At 44.6% G+C, this 22,708-nt stretch overlaps 1 protein-coding gene across 1 annotated transcript in view; it reads right to left on the reverse strand.

Moving 5' to 3' along the window:
* LOC120944405 (vomeronasal type-2 receptor 26-like) overlaps nt 1-22,708 on the reverse strand; it is a 32,603-nt gene that overhangs the window by 9,604 nt on the left and 291 nt on the right. Inside the window, exons 2-4 of the mRNA XM_040358463.1 lie at nt 21,012-21,147; nt 12,928-13,728; nt 3,907-4,134 (exon numbers count right to left, since the gene is read on the reverse strand). Coding sequence (XP_040214397.1) covers nt 3,907-4,134; nt 12,928-13,728; nt 21,012-21,147 — 1,165 coding nt within the window. The remainder of the gene's footprint in view (nt 1-3,906; nt 4,135-12,927; nt 13,729-21,011; nt 21,148-22,708) is intronic.

Below are 22,708 nucleotides of genomic sequence, written 5' to 3' on the forward strand. Positions count from 1 at the left end.
CCTTCAGTGCCACCCATCAGTGCCACCTCTCAGTGTCACCTCTCAGTGCCCACCAGTGCCATCTATCAGTGCCCACCAGTGTCGCCTATTAGTGCTCATAGGTGCAGCCCATCAGTGCAGCCTCATCAGTGTACATCAATTAAGGAGAAAAATTACCAGTTTGCAACATTTTATTACAAAATATAAAAAATATATATATATTTTTTTAAAATCTTTATGATGATCAAATACCACCAAAATAAATTTTGTGGGAAAAAAAATGATAAAAATTTAATTTGGGTAAAGTGTTGTATGACCGTGCAATTGTCATTCAAAGTGCGTCAGCGCTGAAAGCTGAAAAATGGTCTGGGCAGGAGGGGGGTTTAAGTGCCCAGTAAGCAAGTGGTTAAGTGTATTGAGGTACAACCTATTAGAGCAAAGTCAGCCGTACATGAATCAGAATTTGGCCAGTTCAGCAGAGAGCAGACACATTTTTAATCCATGTATGGGCACCCTGGTTTTACACAAGTCGATCCAATGATCGACTTGTGTACAACCAGCCTGTTGGGTTTTTCCCGAATGATTTTAATGCTGCTGGATCTGTGGCGCTTCGTCCATAGAGGGCGCTGGAGCGCCGCCCCCTCTGGCTCCGCACTGCCACTGACTAATAACATAGATTCATTGCATTGCATGAATCTAGATTATTGTCGCCGCTGCCGCTGGTCTATTCAGATGGCCGGACCTAGAGCGCCGGCCACCTGAATAACAGCAGCTGGTTGGCTGTACGGGCTGTAGTCGGCTTACGAATGCTTATCCTCGGGACGTACGGGCGGTGCGTTCCTTGGATAAGACTGGCAGGCGTCTCAGCCAATCAGGTTCACCGATTCTGGCTATCGGTAACCTGATTGGCTGAAGCGTCATCGAGGGCAGGAGAAGACATCGAGGGACGTGGATGGCTGACTCCAGTAAATGTAAGTGCCGGGCGGGGGGGGAAGGGGGCATTTTACAGGGCACAGCGGTTAAGAAAGGCAACAGTGACATCAATGGGCACAGTGGCGACAATGGGCACAATTGGCACAGCGGCATGAATGGGCACAGTGGGGACAATTTGGCACAGTGGGGACAATGGGCACAGTGGGGACAATTGACACAGCGGCATGAATGGGCACAGTGGCGACAATTTGGCACAGTGGGGACAATGGGCACAGTGGGGACAATTGACACAGCGGCATGAATGGGCACAGTGGCGACAATTTGGCACAGTGGCGACAATTAAAGGGCACAGTGACATCAATGGGCACAGTGGCGACAATTAAAGGGCACAGTGGTGACAATTGGCACAGTGGCGACAATTGATGGCACAGTGGCTGTGTTTGATGGCATGGAACAGTGGCTGCGTTTAATGGCATGGCACAGTGGTGACAATTGATGGCACAGTGGCTGCGTTTGATGGCATGGCACAGTGGCTGCGTTTGATGGCATGGCACAGTGGTGCAAATTGATGGAACAGTGGCTGCGTTTGATGGCATGGCACAGTGACTGCATTTAATGGCATGGCACGGTGGTGACAATTGATGGCACAGTGGATGCGTTTGATGGCATGGCACAGTGGTGACAATTGATGGCACAGTGGCTGTGTTTGATGGCATGGCACAGTGGCTGCGTTTGATGGCTGCGTTTGATGGCATGGCACAGTGGTGCAAATTGATGGCACAGTGGCTGCGTTTGATGGCATGGCACAGTGACTGCATTTAATGGCATGGCACGGTGGTGACAATTGATGGCACAGTGGATGCGTTTGATGGCATGGCACAGTGGTGACAATTGATGGCACAGTGGATGCGTTTGATGGCATGGCACAGTGGTGACAATTGATGGCACAGTGGCTGCATTTGATGGGCACAGTGAGGCTGCAATTCTTTTCTTTTTCGTTTGCGCCCCCCCAAAAAAATCTTGAGCACCAGCCGCCACTGCGCTGGATATAAGCTGGAAATACACCAATCATTGTGTTCTGCTGGCGTTCTCCCCACTGGCATAGAACAATGTGTTGATAGGGTAATCAGGCAATTGTCTTTCCTTCCACAAGTGGTAGAAGGAAAGGAAATTGGATAATAGATGGCCTGTTTAAGAGGGAGCTCAGTGTAGGTTTGACTACCTCGATCAGAGACTGCATCTGTGTGAAGTGAGTGAGCTCAGATCAGAATTCTTATAATGAATTTGAGTATCCAGTGAACATGGATTCCTCTGGATGTGAACTTTGCTCTTGACTGTTGGTATCAAGCCATTTCTTAAAATAAATTTTTCAAAATTTAAGACAACATTTTTATTTTATTTAATTCTGTAATAAAAGTTATAATTTAGGCTCAAGTGTGTGAGATGTAAGGTGATTGGAGCGCATAACCTACATTTTGATGTACAGTATCTCACAAAAGTGAGTACACCCCTCACATTTTTGTAAAAATTGTATTATACCTTTTCATGTGACAAAACTGAAGAAATGACACTTTGCTACAATGTTGTGTAGTGAGTGTACAGCTTGTATAACAGTGTAAATATGATGTTCTCTCAAAATAACTCAACACACAGCCATTAATGTCTAAACCGCTGGCAACAAAAGTGAGTACACCCCTAAGTGAAAATGTCCAATTTGGGCCCAAAGTGTCAATATTTTGTGCGGCCACCATTATTTTCCAGCACTGCCTTAACCCTCTTGGGCATGGAGGTCACCAGAGCTTCACAGGTTGCCACTGGAGTCTCTTCCACTCCTCCATGACGACATCACGGAGCTGGTGGATGTTGGAGACCTTGCACTCCTCCACCTTCTGTTTGAGGATGTCCCACAGATGATCAATAGGGTTTAGGTCTAGAGACATGCTTGGCCAGTCCATCACCTTTACCCTCAGCTTCTTTAGCAAGGCAGGGGTCGTCTTGGACGTGTGTTTTTGGTCGTTATCATGTTGGAATACTGCCCTGCGGCCCAGTCTCTGAAGGGAGGGGATCATGCTCTGCTTCAGTATGTCACAGTACATGTTGGCATTCATGGATCCCTCAATGAACTGTAGCTCCCCAGTGCCGGCAGCACTCATGCAGCCTCAGACCATGACACTCCCACCACCATACTTGACTGTAGGCAAGACACACTTGTCTTTGTTCTCCTCACCTGGTTGCCGTCACACACGCTTGTCACCATCTGACACCAAATATGTTTATCTTGGTCTCATCAGACCACAGGACGTGGTTCCAGTAATCCATGTCCTTAGTCTGCTTGTCTTCAGCAAACTGTTTGAAGGCTTTCTTGTGCATTATCTTTAGAAGAGGCTTCCTTCTGGGACGACAGCCATGCAGACCAATTTGATGCAGTGTGCAGCGTATGGTCTGAGCACTGACAGGCTGACCCCCCCACCCCTTCAACCTCTGCAGCAATACTGGCAGCACTCATATAATCTTGGCCACCATGCTGCAGATCAGTTTCAGGGTCTTGGCAATCTTCTTATAGCCTATGCCATATTTATGTAGACCAACAATTATTTTTTTCAAATCCTCAGAGAGTTCTTTGCCATGAGGTGCCATGTTGCACTTCCAGTGACCAGTATGAGTGAGAGCGATAACACCAAATTTAACACACCTGCTTCCCATTCACACCTGAGACCTTGTAACACTAATGAGTCACATGACACCGGGGAGAATGATTAATGGCTGTGTGTTGAGTTATTTTGAGGGGACAACAAATGTACACTGTTATACAAGCTGTACACTCACTACACAACATTGTAGCAAAGTGTCATTTCTTCAGTGTTGTCACATGAAAATATAGAAGAAAATATTTGCAAAAATGTGAGACTTTTGTGAGATACTGTACGTATTGTCCTTTCAATTTCCATATCGACTTCATCTTTATTAATACTCACATTTATATCATAGTCCCACCTTATTAGGAAATTTCCATGTTATGGCTTTATGGTTGACATGAAGCTTCTGACCTTCTGGAGCCCAGGGTGTAAAGTTTCCCACTTCGTTATAATCTGCAGTAAAATCTTCTTCCAGTATCCAGTTAGTTATTCTGTAGTGATAAACAAATTCTCCATATTCATTAAAGAATGGCACTGGCTCAGCCGAATCAAAGGAATATTTAAGTTCTTTTAGCAGGGAAAACAGCTTAAAAAGAAATAATAGAAAGATAAAAAATGCATGCTGGTAATGTAGAATCTGTAAGACGGAACACATCGTTTTCAGAGGATCCAGACATTTTCTGACTCCTCTCACAGCTACAGTATGTCAAACACATCCTTCTGTTTTACTGCAAGTCACTCAGCTCACAAGAAATATTATGCCGCGTACACACAGTCGTTTTTCGGCATGAAAAAAAACAACGTTTTTCAGCATGTCCAAAAAACAAAGTTTTTCTAACTTCATTATTAAAAACGATGTTGCCCACACACCATCGTTTTTGGAAAATTATGAACAAAGCGCGGTGACGTACAACACGTACGACGGCACTCTGAAGGGGAAGTTCTAATCGCCTTTGGGCTGCTTTTAGCTGATTCCGTGTTAGTAAATGACGATTCGCTCTTTTCTGTCTGTAAAGCCTCGTACACACGACTGAGAAACTCGACGGGCGAAACACATCGTTTTCCTCGTCGAGTTCCTTGTTAGGCTGTCAAGGACATCGACAAGGCAAGTTTCTCCATTCCCGTCGAGAAAATAGAGAACTTGCTCTCTTTTTGGCTCGTCAAGTTTCTCGACAGTTTCCTCGATGAAAGGGTACATACGGAGGTGACTACGAAACGGATCGAGACACCTAATAGGGAGGGGGATGGGTAGGGAAGGAAAGGCAAGGTGGGTGAGGGTTCCGGAACGTCCGCTGTAGTCCTGTTGGACAGCTGTGTGGGGGTAGTAAACCTGAAGGGGAACCTGCGATTCGGCATTAGAGAGGATGACAAGGAAATGTATAGTGGTTTACCATGAACTACTTTAACAATAGAAAAACAGTGCAGAGCAATTTGGAAACCATATGGGGTCAAAAGAGTTAAGGGAAGCCCAGGAAGGGCACAAAAGACCTGGTGTGTGAGAAGGTCCCTCAGAGGTTCTGGTGTGAAGGGTAAACTCGTGAACCTAGCTGTGAGGGAATAAGTAACTTTGCGTCAGCTTAGACATAACAGTAACATATATCACATAAACTAGAAACCTGAACCACTGCATCTTAGTTCAACTCAGCTATGGAATCGTAGATCAGGTTACCGTGCTTGAGAACAAAACAATTCCTGAAAAATAAGAGTAAGAGTAAAAGGCACTATGACAGTGATAACAAAAATGTTCCCAGTCCCAATCTTTAACTAGCCTCAGAGCTTGATAGGCAGGTATGCGAGTGGGCGAGGCCTCTCCAGGAGTTTGTATTTAAGGCAGTGATGGCCTACGTCTAACCGCCTGGGAGGAATAGGCATAGAACCTAAGCGAGGCAATCACAGGGCAAGACAAGTAACCAAAAGGTCTAAGGATCAATAAGCAGCCTTCCCTCTCATTGCCCGGATGCTCCGAGTTCAGGGAGCACACCGGGCAGGTCAGAGCAGGTTTCTCTGTGTAGCAGCATCGCTCGGATAGCGGCGTATCTGGTGCTACGCTTTAGCATGGGCTATAGTGAGAGCATATTTGGATTCACTTCCAATGGCGCACGAGAGTAACCAGAGACCAAGAACCGCGTGAGCTGGGCTAGGCCGAAGCCTCCCAGGCAAAAGAGAAGCATGCATGTTACCACTGCGTAAGTAAAGTATTCTAAACCTTTGGTTTCCTGCTATTTCTGAGACGGCTCAGTTACTACCTCTCGGGGGCATCTCTGACCTCCCAATGCCATTGAAAAGAGCAAGCTGACCAACATGAGGGTTCGTAGGGCCCTTTTGGGGAGCAAGTTAAAGTTCCGCTAGGCTCAAGTTATGTCTAAAGACGCGTCAGAGCTATTGGCGTGAGGTCATGGGAGAGGGTCGCCACCCCACAGTACATAGTCAGTGCAAATCGCAACAGAGGCAGCTCAAAGCGATCATGGAGGGAAAGGGGCGAATTGAGGCAAACTGGGTACGGGAGGAAAGAAGAAACAGTTTAACTCACAGAACCACGATTCCAGATCCGAACACTCACGTGTTCACATGTCCCGATTACCCCTCCGTGGGGTGTCAGCGTGACCCGGAGGGTGAGCCTGGAAGTCACGGCGGGATGGACTTTTTTTCCTTTCAGAAATTACACTTTGTGCAGGGACAGTTCTATGTACTGGAAACATGCGCTATTTCACATGCTAACTTTACACCCCCCCTAGGTACGAAATTTAAAGTAATATTTCACTTTTATTGTTTCACTTTTAGCATTATTAAATTCACTGCTCCCGAAAAAACTTTAGTTTTTAAAACTTTTTTTGCATTGATACATGTCCCCTGGGACAGGACCCAGGTCCCCAAACAGTTTTTAGGACAATAACTTGCATATTAGCCTTTACAATTAGCACTTTAGATTTCAAGTGTTCGAGTCCCATAGACTTTAACAGGGTTCTAAAGTTCACAATTCTGGTGCGAACCGAACAGGGGGGTGTTCGGCTCATCCCTAATGCACATTAGCAAAACGCAAAGTAATTGAAGGCCTAATCTAGGCCCAGAATGAGGGGAAGAACATGACCCCCCCCCCCCCACCCTCCCCTCATTCAAAAAATTTCCAAAAGTATAGCCCATGTTAAGGGCTAATTACCCACCCCTCAGAGTGGCTAAAAAGTAAAAAAAAAGAAAGCCGGTCTAAGAGGTAGGTGGAGGCCCAATGCCCCAGTGCCGACAAGTGACAGCAATTTATAAAGAGCAAAAAAAAAGCTAGTAGAACGGATTCAGCAACCTATTAAACTTTGCAAAAAAAAATGCATCCAAAGTCGGGGGTCGTCTTATACGCCGGTGACAGTCTTCGTCTGCTGCGAGCGTCCATGATTTAAAAGACGCTCCTTCTTCTCAGACTGTCCTGTGATAGGCGGAACACAAATCTTCCCAGCAGCGCCTCTGATCTATGTTCCTCCTATCACAGATGCCTTCTCATCCTCGGACGAGAGGACATCCGTGATAGGCGGAACACAGAACAGAGGCGCTGCTGGGAAAATTTGTGTTCCGCCTATCACAGGACAGTCTGAGAAGAAGGTGCGGCTTTCAAATCATGGACGCTCGCAGCAGATGGAGACTGTGCTGCAAAACATGAGTGATGGCACAGTGGGGGGGAAAGTGATGGCACAGTGGGGGCACAGTGGGGGCAAGTGATGGCACTGTGGGGGCAAGTGATGGCGCTGTGGGGGCAAGTAATGTAATGGCACAGTGGGGCATGTAATGTAATGGCACAGTGGCGCATGTAATGAAATGGCACAGTGGGGCATGTAATGTAATGGCATAGTGAGATTTGAAAAAAGCCTGTTTCTGTCAGCAGTTGTTTCTGTCAGCGGTTCTGGCTACCCCTCAGCTTCCAGAAAGAAGGAAGGGGGTAGTCTTATACGGCGAGTATATCCCAAAACCCAAATTTTTCCTGGAAAATTAGGGGGTCGTCTTATACGCCCAGTCGTCTTAGAAGCCGGCAAATGCGGTAAGTCTATAGTTAATAATAAATAATAAAAAAAGGGGGGGGTTGTTAATCGTGACTACTCCCTGAGGTTGGAGTCCAGACCATTTGAGTATAGGAAGTTCTGGAAGAAACACAAAAAAAACACAAAACAAAAAAAAGGGGGGTTTAGTTAATTGTGGCTACTCCCTAGGTTGGAGTCCAGGCCATTTGAGTATAGGAAGTTCTGGAAGGAACACAAAAAAAAAAAAATTTCTTCCATTGAAACAGGAGAGAATTGAAAGAAGATGCCTTTGTTCTTCAGGTAAATAGATTATCTCGAACTTTCATTTGTTTGACTTTAATTTCCCCAGTAATCCTGTCAGCATTTTGTGCTAATCCTTTCTCCAACATTTCAGAGATTGCTGTGAACAGTTGAGATACATTGAAAGTCACATCAAGAGCCTGTTCATTCCTTAACCACTTAAGCCCAGGACCATTTTGCAGCTAAATGCCCAGGCCAGGTTTTGCGATTCGGCACTGCGTCGCTTTAACAGACAATTGCGCGGTCGTGCGACGTGGCTCCCAAACAAAATTGGTGTCCTTTTTTCCCCACAAATGGAGCTTTCTTTTGGTGGTATTTGATCACCTCTGCGTTTTTTTTTTTTTTTGTGCTATAAACAAAAATAGAGCAACAATTTTGAAAAAAATGCAATATTTTTTACTTTTTGCTATAATAAATATCCCCCAAAAACATATATAAAAAAATGTTTTCCTCAGTTTAGGCCGATGCGTATTCTTCTACCTATTTTTGGTTAAAAAAAATCGCAATAAGCGTTTATCGATTGGTTTGCGCAAAATTTATAGCGTTTACAAAATAGGGGATAGTTTTATTGCATTTTTATTAATTTTTTTTTTTTACTACTAATGGCGGCGATCAGCGATTTTTTTCGTGACTGCGACATTATGGCGGACACTTTGGACAATTTTGACACATTTTTGGGACCATTGTCATTTTCACAGCAAAAAATGCATTTAAATTGCATTCTTTATTGTGAAAATGACAGTTGCAGTTTGGGAGTTAACCACAGGGGGCTCTGTAGGGGTTAGTGTTCACTTAGTGTGTGTTTACAACTGTAGGGGGGTGTGGCTGTAGGACTGACGTGATTGATCGAGTCTCCCTTATAAAAGGGATCACTCGATCGATACACCGCCACAGTGAAGCACTGGGAAGCCGTGTTTACATAGGCTCTCCCCGTGCTTCAGCCTCGGGGAGCAATCGCGACAGAGCGGCTATAAACGAATAGCCACGCGGTCATCCCGGATCGCTCCCAGAGGGAACCCGCCCGCCACACGCAGCGGGGGGGGGTCCCGATCGGACCCCCCACCCGCTAGAAGGCAAGGACGTATATATACGTCCTTCTGCCTGTCCGTGCCATTCTGCGGACGTAAATAGTCGTGCGGCGGGCGTTAAGGGGTTATAATTGAGGGGTCAGATGTGTGTGTAGAAATTTCTAATGGAGTCAAAGACATGGAATCCACAGGGGTCTCTAAAGCTTTTTTGTTCATTGGAAACTGTATTGGAACCAGAAGCAGAGCCTTGTGTTTGAGGGTAGGATGTATGAGACAAAGAAGCCGTACCTTGCCTGTCAGCAGTGGAAGCCTCTGCATCTTTCTGTGAGCGTGTCTGAGGTAAAGCAGCCATCTTGGAAAAGTTACGCTTATCCACCCTCTTCTTGTGATGTCCCTTGTCTATTTTAAAATGTTTTCCTGGCATAGATATGTGCCCAAGAATGTCAGCTAGCTTTACCCGTTATTTGTGGGTAGAAAGGAAGTCTTAATCCGTCATTATTAATGCTGTTTAGTCAGCGCTGAGAGGAGCTCAGGTCCTAAGCTGCCATCTCAGCAACTTTACAGGAAGAGAAAATTGTTTTCTCAGGCAAATTTCTCCCTCCCACAGAGCTGATTATTGTTTGATTGGCAACTGGCAAAGACGCCTGTCCTGGAGGCAACTTGAAGTCGTTTTGTAAGTCGCTCCAAGTCGCGCTGAAGTCGTCTCGCAAAGTCGCACTGGAAGTCGCGTTGCCCCTGTGTGAACGGGCACTTACTTTTGCGCCATTGGTTTATTGTTAATTTTTTTTTTTCTATTGGACGCTTTAGATATTGAGATTTCTTCACTGTGATGTTTGGGAAATAGCCCAACATTCTATACCGCATAAGAGGTTATGGTGCTGGTTCAAAAAGTAAACATATTCAGAAGGCGCTACTACTTTCTATATAAAGTAATCACTTTTTTACTTCTAGATATACTGGGCAGCGTCCCTCCTGCGTGAAACGCCGGAAACCCTACTGTGCATGCGGGAGGCCGCGCTCCTCTCTCCTAATGGCCCGGCGGCCGGGGGAGGAGGAGGGAGCCCCACAGTGAAGTCACAGGCTGCGGCCCAGAGTCCTGAAATTGGGAAAGGATACCTGTCAAAGGCAGGCACCCTGTGCCCCCGAAAGGTGGCAATTTTGGCACCGGAGGGGGTAATCAGATGAGCAGAAGTTCCACTTTAGGGAATCGCAGCTCCCACAAAATTGATTTTTTTTTATAATTTTTTGCTTTGGTACTTGTCCACCCAGGGCAGTGCCCAGCGCCCATGCCATTTACTTTACAATTCCTTGCCTTTTAGCCTAGAAAATTACCATTACTGTTTTTTAACATTCTACTCCCATTGACTTCAATGGAGTTCAGATTTGGCCAAACTCAGTTCAAACCAAGCCCAGAATGCTTGGCTTATCTAGAGATGAGACAAACACATCTGGGTTGAATTTAAGCAAGAATCAGTAAAAACAAACTATACTACGCAAAATGCTCTTAACATCTTTGTCCCATTGGGGAGCTTTCCCCTAATTTCCTGTCCCATAGCCAAAACAGTATGTGAGAGAAAATCCCTCCAAGGTGAGAGTGTCCCTATTGGAAGATTTCCCTTTCTACTACTGTTCTGGGGACAGCCCAACATTTGGGGCTTTCTTTTACTGTTACTTTTGATGATGTAATACTGTGTTGCCCTCAACCAATAACAAATATTGATTAACAGTTAACCTGACTGTGCATATAGGACCTTGTTTTACATCAGCGCCAATGTTCGTAAATAATGAAATATAAAGTGACTGTGCATAGGACCTTGAGTGAGTGTGTGTATGAGTAAGTAAGTAACTTGTATAGCGCTACAAATGCGAACTAAATCGCCTCAATGCGCTTTTTGCATCCAGTGCCGTCATGTGTCTTCAGAAGAGGTGGGTCTTAAGTTTTTTTCTGAAGGCCTGGTGGTTTTCTTACATGCGGATGTCGGTGGCTATAGCGTTCCATAGCCGTGGTCCTTGAACTGCAAATCTTCATTCTCCTTTAGATTTGTAGCGGGTCTTGGGGATGTGGAGGAGGTTTTGGTCAGTTGACCGTAGGGCGCTACTAGGGGTGTAGTGTTTTATTTTCTTGCATAGGTATTGAGGAGCTTTTACTTGTGTGTATTTGTGAGTGAGGCAGAGGGTCTTGAATGTAACCCGATCCTTCACGGCTAGTCAATGTATGGTCCTCAGGGACGGGGTGATTGTTTCCCAGGTTTTTTTCCCATTACCAGTCTGGCTGCTGTGTTCTGGACGACTTGTAGACACAAAATTTGGTATTTGGGGAGTCCGAGGTAGAGGGAGTTTGCATAGTCTTATCTTACTTATCTTAAGTAAGTGTAAACAAACATAAAGAAAAGTGACTGTGCACTAATCTATGTTTAGGCTTCATTTCCATGGATGTTTTAAAAAACGGGCTGTAAAGCTAGTACAGACGCCAGGAAAAAAGCGGCGTTTTTAACACAATTTTCCTGCGTATTCAATGCACGTTTTGCCGCGCTAGTTTTCAGCAGCGTTTTTCTGTTTCTAGTCAAAATCAATCGTTCCCTATGGGAGCCCATTGATTTGAAAAGAGGTCGCACCAGAAGTCGGATCAAGATGATCCGACTTGCGGGGCGACTGGTGTGCAGAGAATCTTGAAGGGGAACCCTGCGCAAATTAAAATAAATTTGCGTGAGGTTCCCCCCAGGATGATACCAGACCCTTTGGTCTGGTATGGATTTTAAGGGGAACTCCTACGCCAAAAAAAACGGCGTGGGGGTTCCCCCAAAATCCATACCAGACCCTTATCTGAGCATGTACACATATTCGCCAGCACACCAAGGATCATTTAAAAAACGTCCAAAAATTTAATGCATAATAGCGATCCAAAAAGCGCTTTTTGGATCGCTATTATGCATTACATTTTTGGACGTTTTTTAAATGATCCTTGGTGTGCTGGCGAATATGTGTACATGATTTGCTTTCCGGTTCCCAGCCGGTGATCGTTTCAGCACCCTTTTACTTATTGGCCATTTTCCTGGAAGGTGTGCAGTTGGAATATTTTGTGACCTTATCTGAGCATGCCGCTCGGCCGGTCAGGAGTGGGGGTGGGGACGAGCGAGCGCCCCCCCTCCTAAGCCGTACCAGGCCGCATGCCCTCAACATGGGGGGTTGGATGCTTTGGGGCAGGGGGGGCACTGCGCCCCCCGCCCCAAAGCACCTTGTCCCCATGTTGATGGGGACAAGGGCCGCTTCCCGACAACCCTGGCCGTTGGTTGTTGGGGTCTGCGGGCGGGGGAATTATCGGAATCTGGGAGCCCCCTTTAATAAGGGGGCCCCCAGATCCTGGCCCCCCACTCTACGTGAATGAGTATGGGATACATCGTACCCCTACCCATTCACCGGGAGGAAAAGTGTCAATAAAATAAAAACACAACACAGGTTTTTAAAATAATTTATTAGCCAGCTCTGGGGGTCTTCTTCTGCCTTCGGGGGTCTTCTCCGCTCTCCCCGGTTCTTCTCCCGCTCTCCGGTGCCTTCTTCGGGGATGGCCGCTGCTATCTTCTTGCAGCTCTTTTACTAGCAGTGGCCAGCCCGCTCTTCCTCGTCGCCTTCTGCCTTTTTCTTCCGATGTTGCCATGACGCTCCCTCCCGCTGTAATGCCGGGTATGCGGTGCACAATGATTTATATAGGCCTCTTATGAAGTCACCGTCCCAGCATGCTCCTGGGAAGTGTTTTGTAATAAAAAGTGGTTATATATATATATATAAATGGTTATGCATTTTCTTTTTTGGTTGCCTTCAAAATCCCTCAAGAGGGTCTTTTTCCTATTTAAAGTGACTATGCATAGAGCAGGTAGGTATAAAGATGTTTTTTTTCCCTTTACAATCAATTTAAGATGTAACTGTTAAGTTTGAACTGTTATTACTGTGTGTCTAAATCAATATTCTGCACCCCTTTAAAATATCAACTCAGAGAGTGATATGTGTTATGCAATACATTTATTTGAATTGAAGGCATACTATATGCTCTACCTGATGCTTATAATAATGATGTCGCCTATCATCAGATTTTCCTTTAGGGAATAGTTGCATATTGTGAAGAGCTTTTGCCAAGTTTTCTACTGCGTAATATATTCGTGGCGCGACACCTTGATTCACAAAATCGTCTATGTTTGGATATATTTCTTCTTGTTTATTGTCTATTTTACATTCTATTTGGCTCTTTCCTCTGTTTGCAGACAAGCACTTTGCTACCGTTAAAAAGTACAAGGAACCAGATGAATTGTTTGTACTATTCATCTTGTCAATGCCATCAAAGAAATGTTCTTTATCTGGAAGGGATAAGGGGTAGAGTTCCACCGCTAAATTCCCGTTAATTGCAGTTAATGGTATTAGATGTACTGAAGATCTGGAAACCCAAATAGGAGGAAAAATAAATGTTTTATCAGAGACAAAACTGTCTAAGATAGAGAAAATTGCATTGATATAGACATAAGATCCACATACTACGATGACCTTAGAAGTGGAGTTTTTCAAAATAGCGGCAGTGACTTCAAGGGTTTTTAATGACGTATCATCATTTAATGTCTCTAATCCAAGTTTAAATGTAAACTCAACACAAATCCCATGACTGATCATGTACTTTGTTAAAATTTCTCTTTCCTTATCTCCAGCATCATCATCTGTTGTGAATATTCCAACCCAAGTCCAACCAAAGTGTTTCAACAGCTCAATTACTGCCAAATAGTGGACATGATCATTCTGAACTGTCCGAAAAACATGAGGATAAAGACGTCTGTCAGTAAGAGAAGGGTCTGTAGCTCCATAACTGATCTGTGAAAGACAATAAAAAAACAAACAAAAAAAAAAACTTAAAACATTAAACATTAAAAAAAGAAAAATGTAAATAATTATTTTAAAACCCATCTGCTAAATAGGTTCCAGATGCATCAAAACAAAATGGTTCATTTACTAAAGGCAAATAGGCTGTTCCACTTGCTTAGGATTTTTTTGATTTTTTATGCTATAAATGAAAAAAGGCTGACAACTTTCTGCTCTCAAATATATCCAATAAAAAAAAGTAGGGGCGTTGTCTTGCCACGGAAGAAGATGGCTGCTTAACTCCCCAGCGCCGTCTCACTCCCTCCGGACAGAAGGGAAATATCCATGGCACTCACTAGGCTATGTCCCGCAAGAGATCCCAGGCTAAGGGATCACGCTGGCTCGATTTCTACATGCAGCCAGCACAGCATTTACACCAAGGTGGCGCCGTATGACACAGAGGGGACACAGAGCAGCTGTCTGATCACCTTGCAGCAGCCGAATCTCCCTCCATTGAAATGAAGGAATCAGCAGATCTCCTCAGTGTGGCAGCCCCTCCCCAGGAGAGAAAGGTAAGAGGATGGCTGAATCCCCAGACCTATCTCCTGCTAAACAACCTCCCATTAAAAAGCTCTATGGAGCCAGGACCCCGTAGTCCCACAACAGACTCTTCACCCACACTGACTTTAGCGGCATACTCCACCACTGAAAACCCAACATCAGAACACTCACTTAAAGCAATGCTCCTCTCACTGCAGACTGAGCTGCAAAGTGATTTCAGAGCCTCTATTAACAACATGCATGATAAAATCACATGCTTAGAGGAATGCACCGACCAGATCGAACAACACCCCTGTGATGCCACTAAAGCACATAAGGCCATAGTGAACATGCAAGACGGCCAAGCAGCCACTATACACATGCTCCGCCTAAACAATGCGGATGTAGAGGACCGCTCTCGGCATCTCAGCTGCCACCTCACAGGCACGTAAAGTGTTCACACCAGTCACCTCACTTCTCACTGAGATTAAAATTACCTACAGATGGGATTACCCCACCAAGCTGCTGGTAACACACCATAACCCACTGGTCCCCATACTGACCCCTAAAGATGGGATAAAGCAGCTACACACCTGGGACATCATCTCACATATGCTCAGACCAACATCGAATCTGAAATCTTCTTCCAAAATCTCCTACTCCAAAGAACAGCGAGCTCTCTCGTGACTTTAACGTGCCCTGTCGCCCATTCCCCCTCTTGGAGAAGACATTTACTTCAGGCTGACTATGACCATTGCACCTAGTGATAGCAGTGGAGGAGCGGAGAGAGAGAGAGAGAGAGAGAGACTTGTAAAGCGCAACACATGCGAACTGAATCGCCTCTGGGCGCTGTATCCATTTCATGGGTAAGGAACCCCTTGACCTCAGAAGAGATGGGTTTTAATCTTTCTCCTGAAGGCCAAGTGGTCCGACTCCAGTCGGATGGTGGTTGGTAGTTCATTCCACAGGCGAAGTCCCTGGACTGCAAATCTTCGATCTCCTTTGGACTTGTATCTGGCTTTGGGTACTTGGAGGAGGCACTGATGATACTCCCTCCGCACACCAGTGTTGTTGTGTGCCAGGCACACCTTTTTGTTCCATACTGTTACTTTCCAACTCCCTATCACATTAGCTACACCTCGGTTATTTGTTGATTTAAAAATATTTGACTTTGCATTGTTGTTGTTCGTTTGTGTGGAGACCTCTCTGATCCAGAGATCTCCAACCAGTTTATACTCATTATTGCTCGTGGTGTTATTTTAACACCCTTGTTTCTCCGTTCTCTTCTCCTGTGCCCCCCCCCCCCCGTTTCCCAGCAACTAAACTAAGTTGAGGGACTTCTCCTCTCAGTGCCGTATCAATACCTACACACTTAACCTGCTATGTCCCTCAAAATTGTCTCTTTAAATGCCAAAGGCCTCAACAGCCCCTTTAAGCGCTCACTTCTATGGCGAGAAGCTATCAATCAGAAAGCGGACATACTTTATGTCCAAGAGACACACTTCTCAGAAACCAAAATACCCCAATGCTCTCACAAACTATTCCCACATTGCTTTCATGCCCGTACCGATAAAAAAGTCAGAGGGGTCATGATCGCAGTCCGCTCCTCAGTATCCTATCTCTATCTCCCATATTGAGCAGGACCCATTTGGCAGATTCTTGATATTATCAGCCTCATTCAACAATCACCCCCTCATAATTGTTAACCTATATGCTCTCAATACTCAGACACTTTTTTACAAGTCCATATTAAATAAAACACAGCATTACCCCAAAGACCAACTTATTATCTGTGGTGACTTCAATAAGGTCATAGACCCTCAAATTGATTCCTCAAGCTCTAAACGCAAAAAAAAAACACAGCCCTCTCATCCCTGATTTCACTAGAAGACCTATATGATCCCTGGAGATTAGGGATGAGCTTCGAGTTCGAGTCAAACTCATGTTCGACTCGAACATTGCCTGTTCGCCTGTTCGGCGAACAACGAACAATTAGGGGTGTTTGCGGCAAATTCGAAAAGCCGCGGAACACCCTGTTAAAGTCTATGGGAGAAATCTAAAGTGCTAATTTTAAAGGCTAATATGCAATTTATTGTCCTAAAAAGTGTTTGGGGACCTGGGTCCTGTGCCAGGGGACATGTATCAATGCAATATTTTTTAAAAAAAAACAACCGTTTTTTCGGGAGCAGTAAATTTAATAATGCTAAAAGTGAAACAATAAAAGTGAAATATTACTTTAAATTTCGTACCTAGGGGGGGTGTAAAGTTAGCATGTGAAATAGCGCATGTTTCCAGTACTTAGAACTGTCCCTGCACAAAGTGTCATTTCTGAAAGGAAAAAAAGTCTTTTAAAACCGGACTTGCGGCTATAATGAATTGTCGGCTCTGGCAATTCAGAGCAAATTCATTCATAAAAAAAAAAAAAAAATTGCGTGGGGGTCCCCCAAATTCCATTACCAGGCCCTTCAGGTCTGGAATGGATATTAAGGGGAACCCCGCCATCAATTAAAAAAAAAAAATTTGCTTGGGGTTCCCCCCAAATATCCATTCCAGACCCTTCAGGCCTGGTGTGGATTTTAAGGGGAACTCCACCCCAAATTTAAAAAAAAATGGCGTGGAGTTCCCCCAAAAATTCACACCAGACCCCTTATCCGAGCATGTTAACCTGGCCGGCCACAGAAAAGAGGGGGGGAAAGAGTGCGACCCCCCCTCTCCTGAACCGTACCAGGCCACATGCCCTCAACATGAGGAGGATGTCCCCATGTTGATGGGGACAAGGGCCTCATCCCCACAACCCTTGCCCGGTGGTTGTGGGGGCCTGCGGGCGGGGGGCTTATCAGAATCTGGAAGACCCCTTTAACAAAGGGGACCCCCAGATCCTGCCCCCCCTATGTGAATTGGTAATGGGGTACATTGTACCCCTACCATTTCATGAAGCAAGTGTAAATAGTTAAATAGATGGATCTTCTCATCGTTGGACCGGAGATCACCCGCACCCGTCCCTGGATACAGACAACGTTGGAGCAGGAAGTCGGGAACGAGTGTCACCGCTGGATTTTTTTTCTTTTTTTTATAACTAACTAACTTTACACCCCCCCCTCCCCTAGGTACGAAATTTAAAGTAATATTTCACTTTTATTGTTTCACTTTTAGCATTATTAAATTCACTGCTCCCGAAAAAACGGCCATTTTTAAAACTTTTTTTTGCATTGATACATGTCCCCTGGGACAGGACCCAGGTCCCCAAACACTTTTTAAGACAATGACTTGCATATTAGCCTTTAAAATTAGCACTTTAGATTTCAAATGTTCGAGTCCCATAGACTTTAACGGGGGTTCTAAAGTTCACACGAACATTTGGTGTGTTCGCACGTTCTGGTGCGAACCGAACAGGGGGGTGTTCGGCTCATCCCTACTGGAGATGTATCCATGGCACCGAGAGAGACTATTGTTTCTACTCACATACTCAAAAATTCTACCCTAGGATAGATCGGTTTCTAACCTCCAAGGTTCTCTTGCTAAAAATCAAGGCATCTACAATTTGGATCATTACATGGTCCGATCACGCACCAGTCTCTATCACTATCACTGCCCCCACTACCGCTCCCCGACATACTATGTGGAGATTAAATACCTCACATGTCAGTGCCTTGGAGACTCACACTGGGGGTTGGAGTATAGATCTAGGATAGCGCGAAGAAAGGGGCCAAATTTCTGACGTACAGATTCCAGGTATTGCCAGTGGACTCTGTCAAATGCCTTCTCTGCGTCTAGGGAGATCAACAGAGAAGGTGTCTGGTGGTGCTATGCCCAGTGGATTAGGTCTATGAATCGGCGTGTACCCTTAGGGGTTTGTCTATGAGGTATGAAGCCTATTTGATCAGGGTGGATGAGCGTGGGCATAAAAGCAGCTAAGTGGGTGGCTAGTAGTTTGGCATAGAGTTTAAGATCAGTATTTAAGAGAGAGATAGGGCGATAGCTGGTAGGGTCGTGGGATGGCTTGCCTGATTTTTGGATGGTAGTTATGCCCGCTTCGATAGATTCTGACGGAATATCACTATCACTGCCCCCACTATAGCTCCCCGACATACTATGTGGAGATTAAATACCTCACATCTCAGTGCCTTGGAGACTTGGGAAAGAGTATGATCAGAAATAGAAGTCTGTTCCTCTGACATAGGCTCTGTCTCCAACCCAACAATTCTTTGGAATGCACATAAATCCATCATACGAGGAGTGTTCCTAAAGCTGGTAGTCCAGGAAAAGGAAAAAAGGACCCTTACCATTGACACCTTCCTTGAGCGCATTAAAGCACTTGAAATCCTTAACAAACAAAACCCATCCCAAAATAACACCGTAGAACTATGTAATCTAAGGAATGGCCTTTGCTCCTATCTGCAAAGAAGCCATGACTTCTACCTCAGACGCCTCCACCTTACTTGGTATTCCTAGGGGAATAAGGCGGATAAGTTCTTAGCCCAACAATATAAACGTAGAGCTGCCCTGTCAGTACTAGGATCCCTTTAAGACCCAGCAAAACTCACCTGACACAGCCTTTGCCTGGGAAACAACAGTGATTGGCCAGTTCACCTTTTAATCACCTGTAACAGCACACAATCAGTGCTCATGATAGAGTTGTCACTTTTGTGTGCCACTGTTTGATCCAGCTGATATCTGCTCTGTGCATTTTCATGTATGACCCGGCTCGTTTTGACCCTGCTTGCTCGCTTCTGATTCGGTACCATTTGGACTCTGATCCACCTGTGTATGACCCAGCTTGCCTAGACTACGCTTTGCCTGATTCTACTGTAGTACCTTTAATAAATTTCTAGCAACTGGTGATATTCCTTCAGAATCTATCGAAGCGGGCATAACTACCATCCAAAAATCAGGCAAGCCCTCCCACGACCCTACCAGCTATCGCCCTATCTCTCTCTTAAATACTGATCTTAAACTCTATGCCAAACTACTAGCCACCCACTTAGCTGCTTTTATGCCCACGCTCATCCACCCTGATCAAATAGGCTTCATACCTCATAGACAAACCCCTAAGGGTACACGCCGATTCATAGACCTAATCCACTGGGCATAGCACCACCAGACACCTTCTCTGTTGATCTCCCTAGACGCAGAGAAGGCATTTGACAGAGTCCACTGGCAATACCTGGAATCTGTACGTCAGAAATTTGGCCCCTTTCTTCGCGCTATCCTAGATATATACTCCAACCCCCAGTGTGAGTGTATTAACATCTGGTTTATTACCTACTCCCTTTCCCATAACTAATAGGACTCATCAGGGATGCCCCCTATCACCCCTCATTTTTGCACTTGTAATTGAACCCCTGGCCCAAGCTATATGATCACACACCCTCATCGCAAGACTGAATGTAGGCCAAGAATCCCACAAAATTGGCTTATACGCCAATGACATAATCATATGACTCACAGACCCCCTACAACAATCCCTTTCTCCACTTTGTGACCTCCTAGAGCAATTTGGACACTTATCTATGTACAAATTTATTCACTCCAAAGCCGCTATGTTGAGCATCTCCCTCACTCCACATCTTAAAATCGCCATCACTGAAAGATTTCCCTTTTTCTGGGCTCCCAACTCGTCAATGACATACTTAGGCATCCAGAAGTATAGCACCCTTTGATGTCATCAATACTGATGTAGGGTCCATAGTTACATAGTTAGTCAGGTTCAAAAAAGACACAAGTCCATTAAGTTCAACCATAAGAAATAAAATAATAATAATATCATATAATCACATATACCCAATTATATACCCACAGTTGATCCAGAGGAAGGCAAAAAACCCAAGCAAAGCATGATCCAATTTGCTACAGCAGGGGAAAAAATTCCTTCCTAATCCCCCATGAGGCAATCGGATGTTCCTCAGATCAACTTTACCTATAAATGTTCGTACCCAGTTATATTGTGTACATCTAGGAAAGTATGCAGGCCTTTCTTAAAGCAATCTACTGAGCTGGCCAGAACCACCTCTGCAGGGAGTCTATTCCACATTTTCACAGCTCTTACTATAAAGAAACCTTTCCATATTTGGAGGTGAAATCTCTTTTCCTCTAGACGTAAAGAGTGCCCCCCTTGTCCTCAGTATTGACCGTAAAGTGAATAACTCAACACCAAGTTCACTATATGGACCACTTATATATTTGTACATGTTGATTATATCCCCCCTTATTCTCCTCTTCTCAAGAGTGAATAAATTCAGTTCCTCTAATCTTTCCTAATAGCTGAGCTCCTCCATACCTCTTATCAGTTTGGTATCAATCCATAGCCCTATACTGTAATGATAAAGGCAAGGGAGAGTCCATCATTGGAGCTCAGGGAGAGCACCATCTGCTGTGGGAATGGAGGATCAGTTAAGATAAAGTGCTTCTCTTCTTCCCTAGATTAAACGGGCTGCTAGAGATCATTTTTAAGTTCCCCAAAGTTGGGATTTAAGTCCTATTATCTGTGTTGCAGTATAACAACCATTTTTCCTCATTGTATAGGCATATACCTGTATTTGCTGTCTATCAAACCATTCCAAATAATGTTTCAACATTTTATAAGTATACCAGTCACCTACCTGTGTATATCTATAGATCCCCAGTATTTGTGCCATTGGAATAGTTGTCACTGAGTAATGGTCTCCAATAAAACCCACTAGTTTGCCTTCTCCAGAGCATAAATAATTAGGGACTGTCTTCTGTGGTCCAGATAAAATTTGTAGAATGTTTCTTACTGCCACACGGGCATCTAAACATGAATCAGTAATATGATATCCCAATGTAATATTGGGTAACATTTCTGTATTCTGGTTAATTGTGTTTATAGCAAAACGAAAAACCAAAACATTTAGTAGTGCTCGAAAATCGTCGCTGTAGAAAAAAAGATATTAATTTCATGTTAAAGTAAATTTAATTATTTTGCTTACAGGCAATATATTATTGATGTGATTGTATTTTTTTACCTCTATCCGAACTCAATAGTGAAAAAAATAAGTGGCGCTAAATTACACTCATGTGTATGGAACTCCAATAAAGTGCAAAGATAAACCTAAAAATGAAATAAAGACAACTTTATACGCGGTGCAATTTAAAGTATTGCTATAAAGATGATAACAATGTGATAATTCAAATTATCAGTGTAACAATATCACCCTGTGACAAGTGAAATAATACTACATTCAAGAAGTTCATAAGCATAATGCAATTCATCTGAAAAAGAGTTGATCCAGTGTAAACTTTTTGGATCTTCCTCCACACCACTAAGTGCCAGTGATTCCGCTCCCTTTGGATAACACACTCACCACATATTTATGCCTTTTGCCGCGTACACACGACCATTTTTCGGGTTGTAAAAAATTACGTTATTTTTTATGTCATTAAAAACGATCGTGTGTGGGCTCCAGAGCATTTTTCGGGTTCTGAAAAACGGGCATCATCACGCTGTATTAGACAGAAAAGCGCAAATTGTCTTTTACTAACACAAAATCAGCTAAAGCAGCCCAAAGGCGAATGGAACTTCCCCTTTATAGTGCCGTCGTAATTGTTGTACGTCACCGCGCTTTGCTAGAGCATTTTTTTTTCACGATCATGTTGAGGCAGGTACGGTGCTAGCGCAAGACAACATGGGCACGTGCCTTACTGCGCCAGGGAACAGGGCGGAAAATTGACAGTATCACTGTGTCAGTGTCTCTCTCGTCTCTGTGAGTCCCAGGATTACACACAGCAGGCATCTCCCACTGTGTGTATTCGAGCTTAGTGTGTTAACTTTGGCCGCGCTGTGAGAAAAGTCCCGCCCTCCTCCTAGATCAGCCTGTGTGATAGGCAGAACAATGCGTCTATCACACAAGCTGATCTAGGAGGAGGGCGGGACTTTTCTCACAGCGCGGCCAAAGTTTTCACACTAATTTATTTATTTATTTATTAAAATGCTTATAAAACACAGCGCAGTCTTACACCTTGTAACAGTAGGAGCTACTGTGATGGTAAAATGGACCCAGGGTATGCACACTTGAGATGTGCAAAACTACAGAGCATAGCTGTGGACTGGAGAAGACTGCTTTTGCAGCTTCCTCCAGGTTTTGGTAATCCAGGCTTTGTTCATTACCAGCAGGGTGTGTGTGCTCAGGTGAGCACAGCCCTTTATAATGAGTGTGTGGGAAGACCTCATGGCTCCCAGTTGGAGACAGCTCCTGGAAGAGACAGGAGGTCTCCAGGAATCAGAGAGGCTGTAGGAGACAGCCAGAACGGTGACTGCAAGAGGCAGAGCTGTAGACGCTGAAGGGAAGCGGTCTATGTTGAGGAGTCCGCTGGTCTGGGCAACCAGGATAAAGAGCAGAGGTACTGCTACAGAGAGCCAGAGGAGGACTAGCATTTTCTATTGTATATTTGATGGAGAAGAACCCCTGCGTGGGAAAACGTTTGTTTGGACTTA

The sequence above is a fragment of the Rana temporaria genome, chromosome 1, assembly GCF_905171775.1.
Source record: "Rana temporaria chromosome 1, aRanTem1.1, whole genome shotgun sequence".
In the NCBI taxonomy this organism is placed as follows: domain Eukaryota; kingdom Metazoa; phylum Chordata; class Amphibia; order Anura; family Ranidae; genus Rana; species Rana temporaria.